The sequence below is a fragment of the Cherax quadricarinatus genome, chromosome 18 (assembly GCF_038502225.1).
Source record: "Cherax quadricarinatus isolate ZL_2023a chromosome 18, ASM3850222v1, whole genome shotgun sequence".
Taxonomy (NCBI): Eukaryota; Metazoa; Arthropoda; class Malacostraca; order Decapoda; family Parastacidae; genus Cherax; species Cherax quadricarinatus.
In genome coordinates this window covers 20,641,830-20,647,829 of record NC_091309.1, presented here as the reverse complement: position 1 = coordinate 20,647,829, position 6,000 = coordinate 20,641,830, and the positions used below count along the sequence as shown (strand labels likewise).

General features: G+C 36.5%; 1 protein-coding gene across 1 annotated transcript in view; it reads right to left on the bottom strand.

Moving 5' to 3' along the window:
- Positions 1-4,763: 4,763 nt before the first annotated feature.
- LOC128689434 (angiotensin-converting enzyme) overlaps positions 4,764-6,000 on the bottom strand; it is an 87,793-nt gene continuing 86,556 nt past the window's right edge. The window contains exon 13 of the mRNA XM_053777738.2: positions 4,764-5,404. Within this exon, the coding sequence (XP_053633713.1) occupies positions 5,235-5,404 (170 nt within the window). The 3' untranslated portion in view covers positions 4,764-5,234. The remainder of the gene's footprint in view (positions 5,405-6,000) is intronic.

The window sequence follows — 6,000 nt, the reverse complement described above, 5'->3', positions numbered from 1 at the left end:
GATCAATGTAAGTTCACACGGAATCACGTGACCGCAAAAACCTCGATACAAGTATACCTACGTATGTCAGATGTGACTCCTAGAGGACGTGAGAAGTGATAGTGATTCTAGAATCCTTGATTAGTTGTAGAGATTCCAGGGCCCATGAATGGTGGCAGTAACTACAGGTCTCTTGAATAGTTGTAGGGACTCAAGGGTCCATGAACGGTGGTAAGGATTCTGGAGTCCATAAATACTGGGGGACTCCAGGGGCCCATGAATAGTGATAGTGACTCGGGTTCATGAATGGTGGCAGTGGCTCCAGAGCCAGTAATACAATATTATTATTATTATTATTATTATTATTATTATAATTATGGACGGGGCTAAACCCGGAGGATTATACAGCGCCTTTTTAGGGGGGGGGGATGGAGGGCATTCAGGCAACTGGAGCACAGATCCAATTCCCTAGATCAAGAGCCCCTCACCAGCGTCATACTGTGAAAGGACCTTAATACGGTACTAAATTTTATTTGTACTCATCAGTTAAGGTCTGTTACACAATTTCTGTCTTTCATGGTGACAATGAGTATCATGTATTTATATCAAAATAAAGGCAGAGGAGCAGCTACCAGTTTCACTCATTGACTTCACATGCAAGAAGTGTAAGATAATTTACTTTTATTATATTCACTGAAAGGCACTAAACCCTAGAGGGTCATACAGAAACTGGGGAATGGATAATGAGGTTTGATCCAAGGAAGGGGAGAAATGCTTCAGTTTCTTCGATCAAGTACTTTAATAGCATTGAGGTATTCCTCTGAAGGAGTTTACTCATGAATTCTTCGTTAATTTGATAGCCAGATAATATCACTCATAGTTATTATGAGAGAGATAGTCATCGCATTACCATCCTGTGAGAGGTAGTCATCTCATTACCATCCTGTGAGAGGTAGTCACCTCATTACCAACCCGTGAGAGGTAATCACCTCATTACCAACCCGTGAGAGGTAGTCTCCTCATTACCATTCTGGGTGAGGTAGTCACTTCATTACCATCCTGTGAGAGGTAGTCAACTCATTACCATCCTGTAGAAGGTAGTCCCCTTATACAAATCCTCTAGGAACTAGTCACCCCACGCCAATCCTGTAGACCTGATAAGCGTGATGAAGCATGCGAAATTGAAGTTATAACAATGTCAACTTTTCTAGTTTAGTTTATACAAAAAAATGGCATAATCCGTAAATCATGGTGATGCATAGCGGACCCTGTCACAATTTTTATCAGTTATTGCTGATTATCACAACCGTCTTGTTAACGCGTCTGGTTTTAATTAATCTCACCTAGTGCTGAAAAGTCTTACATAGCGTTAAATCCGTTGCAGAATTATTAAAAAAAAAAAAGGTAAATTCCTAGGGGTTATTCATTTAGAATATCATTAAGAAGTGTCGACGTTAGAGGTAGAAGTGGAAATGGTGAACTGTGCTAAAAAGAATCGTCTTATTTTTTTGCATTAATTAAGGGTGAGACCTTCCGAGGCTGTGTATTACATAGAAATAAAACACAACAGCAAAAAATATACATAATTTATTTGAAAAGCTGCTGTACATGATTTAATATCATTTGTCAGATTACCTTAATATGCCGTGCATTTAATGTTACATGCTTTCATGTGGTGTGACAACATGGCTGCAGCGAGCCTTGTGGTCATGAGAAGCTTGTCTGTTCTCTGCCTGCATGAGTGACATGAAGGAAATATACTGGTAGACAACGTAGAAATATTCTTTGTGTGTGATGACACGAAGGAAAACTAACAACCTAATTTAAGCAAACAAGTGCCTCGTGATCTTGTACTTTCTATGTTGGCCCAACACATGACTTGTACTCTGAAGTACACTGTTACTATATGGCTACACCGGCTTCATGGCCACATACTGTGAGGTTGTAATTTCTTATGCGACACTCGACTGCGAGGCTAGTTAACACAGAAACCACAAACTTTGGAGCAGAAATAGCCTATGATAAGTGACCGATAAGCTGATTGCAGACCTCAAGTTTGAAAAATATTTTATCATACATTACCATACCTTACTGTAACATTAGAATTATTAGGCTACAACTCATGTATTAACTTTAAACAAGCTTCAAGCAACAGTGATTGGTAAATAAGAGCACAGATAAGGCATAACCTTAATATTTACTGTTGGTTGTCATGGTAATCAAATATTCCATGGGTTTAAATGTAATATATCCTCTTAAGATATATGTGTGAACACATATGTTAAGGTATTTCTGTTATTTTTAACTGTGGTATTTTTTGCATATGTGCAGTCATACGTTGTACTGCAATATCGCCCCCAACACACACAGTGTATATGTCGTGCTTAATAAAACCGAATTGGCCAATAAGACCGAACTGCCTTAAAAATTGAACTTTTCCAAAACTTCCTTTTATGGATTAGCAGATATATTTTCCATTAAACATGGTGTAAAAAAATATTTTGGCACTCGACCTAACTTACAAACCTCGTATTAGGTTAGTTAAGGTTTGTCAGGAAACATGACAAGTGTTTCCTGACACGGGTCTTAGTCAGATGATGACCCATCTTTGGAGCTTTGGTCATCTGACCGAGGCCTTCCGCTGGCTTACCGGTCCACCCCTTTAAAAATTATGGTCAGTTATAACCATTTTAATTATCTGTAAGTATACAAACCTCATATTATTATTATTATTATTAAAGATTAGCCGGTATTCTCCCGGCCCGGGCCTTTTCCAAGTGGTGGCCCGGCCTTGGCTCCCTCTTTAGGGAGTGTCTGAGGCCTAAGTCTCCCATGGGAGGAGGCACAAGTACCTCCTCATCTATGGGACCAACTGTCCCCAGGCCTAGCCACAAGCTAGGCCTCTCTGGTCTGCCATCCCCGCCCCAAGGGGGCAAATGGGAATGACAGTCTTATGAGCTAAAGGCTCGGACTCAGGCACCTACCCTACCCTAGAAGGGTTAGGCATGGTATCGATGAAATCTCATATATCCAAACCTAACCTAATTTAATTTTTATCCACATTCTGCTAAATATATCACAGATTATTGTAAATTTATTTAATATTACTTAAATTCAATATGTATATTTTTATCTATGTTCAGATTGATTTTTGCAGATTTAGTGCTTAAAATCTTTTTTTATTTTGCTTATTAGGCAGAACTGACCCATGCTTTTTAGGCCTAACTGACCGGTTCGGTTTATTCGGCATATATATATATATATATATATATATATATATATATATATATATATATATATATATATATATATATATATATATATATATATAACCTTTGTTTTGTTAGTTTCTTCATCTACAGGTCGTCTTATAATAAAAAAAATAGTTAGAAATCTATTATAAAAGTTATAGCTATAAACAGCGATACTACAGCTATACACTGCAGTGCTGCAACTGTACTCAATGTTGCAAGTGCAATCGATGAAGTTACAGCTAATAAGTTATGTTAAAACTAAACAACAATGATAGAAGTTACGCTAGTGTCGAAGCTATGCAAGTTATGTGCTGGAGCATTGTTCTTGTTCCCACACTTCAGCATGTGTCCAGCACAGCCCATTATGTACACACTTCTCTTCACTGTACCACGAAAAACACGCGCACACATGCAAAATTAATATATATAAATTTCTTTCTTTCAACAAACCGGCCGTATCCCACTGAGTCGGGGAGGCCCAAGAGGAAAAACGAAAGTTTCTCCTTTTATACTTAGTAATATATACAGGAGAAGGGGTTACTAGCCCCTTGCTCCCGGCTCTTACGACACGCATGGCTTACGGAGGAAGAATTCTCTTCCATTTCCACTTATATATAAATATATATATATATATATATATATATATATATATATATATATATATATATATATATATATATATAAATATATATATATATATATATATATATATATATATATATATATATATATATAATATATATATCTATATATATCTATATATATATATATATATATATATATATATATATATATATATATATATATATATATATTGACGAATAGGTAAAATTGGTCAGTTAGCAAGAACTCATTTAAAATTAAGTCCTTTATAAAACTTTCTCTTATACGTTTAAAGATATATTTTTTCATTTATGTTAATGCAAAAATTAATACTTTTGTACCAAAAGAACCTTAGAAAGCTTACTTAATCTTATTATAAACAGCGCAATTTAATTTAACCTAATCCAACTAAATATATTTTAGATAAGTTTACAGTAATTTAATGATAAAGACACAATATGTATTTTTTTCGTTAGGTTCAGAATGATTTTTGCGAAATTATTGCATATACGAATTTTCGCTTGCCTTATTCGGCAAGAACGTTGCTATTTAAGCCAAAATCGCAAGTTTTACCTATTCGGCACGATATATATATATATATATATATGTTGTGTATCTCTATACATATATGCTTCTAAACTGTTGTATTCTGAGCACCTCTGCAAAAGCAGTGATAATGTGTGAGTGTGGTGAAAGTGTTGAATGATGATGAAAGTATTTTCTTTTTGGGGATTTTTTCTTTTTTTTGGGTCACCCTGCCTCGGTGGGAGACGGCCGACTTGTTGAGGTAAAAAAAAAAAAAAAAAAAAAAAATAAAAAAAAAAAAAAAAATATATATATATATATATATATATATATATATATATATATATATATATATATATATATATATATATATATATATATATATATATATAATTTATTTATTAGGAGTGCCCTAATGACCCTTTTAATATTAACCCGAAATCTGAGGACATTTTCAATAGGATGTACATATCTCACAGCACTGAAGATGATTATGCCTACAATAGGAAAAGATGATCGACATTCCTAAAGGATCTCAACATTTTATTTTTTATTGTGATAAGTCAAGGGATCCTGGGATCATTTTAAGCCAACACATATTAGCTGGTGAATCGCAAACTAAATGAGATTGGATTACAAATTCTTATGCGATGGCGACGAGAGTAGTTTAATATTTATGTCATTTCATCTAATGTTTAGGAAGTAGTGGTGAGGTGGCCATGAAAACACTTATATAATTCGCGTTTTATCCAGTGCTTGTGATGAAGGTGAACTTTTCATAAAATGATTACATATACACAAGATCACCTTCCATTATATCGTTCCCAAATCTTCCTCAATAATCTGGAGCTCAGAGTTCGGGCGGGCGCTGTCTCAGCTGCCTTGCGTCACTGCATGTAAGGCCTTGCCCGTGCCCCTGATCTTCCTGACCACAGCCACGATCACCACCACGAAGAACACCACGGCCACGATGGCTAGGATTACCCCAGTGATCACCGAGGCGTTGGACGTCCTCACTGGCTGCACGATGGCTTCACTCACTCCTGAAGCAGCGACGACGATGACGGTGGTAGTAGTGATGCAGGGGTTGTGGTGGGGGTAGTGTATTGGATGTATGTTGGACGTAGTGACGGTGGAGTGGGAGTGATGATAATGTTGGGGTAGTGGAGGTAGTGTAGTTAGTAGCACAGATGTAGTTAGCAGTACATGTGTAGTTAGTAGAACAGATGTTAGCAGTGGTGGTGTAGTGGTAGTGGCGGTGGTGGTGGTGATGTAGTAGTGGTGGTGGTGATGCAGAGGTAGTGATGTGGTGGTAGCGATGGTGGTAGAGGTGTGGTGGTGATTTAGTGGTAGTGATGTAGTGGTAATGGTGTAGTTGTTGTGGCAGTGGTGTAGGGGTGGTAGTTGTAGTGACGTAGTCAAGAAGAAAAAAAAGTTAAAGTTAGTAAACATTACACCTGTTGTAAGACTGCTTATGGCTAATACATATGTAATTCAATAAAATGGTATAACCATAATTTAAAATGAACGCAGGATAAGTTCCTAACTTGCAACATACCTGAGGGAAATCTCATTCTTAATCATACAGAGCAACTGTGATAATGAAAAATGAGGAAAAGTGGGAAGGGGGAGTAGAAGA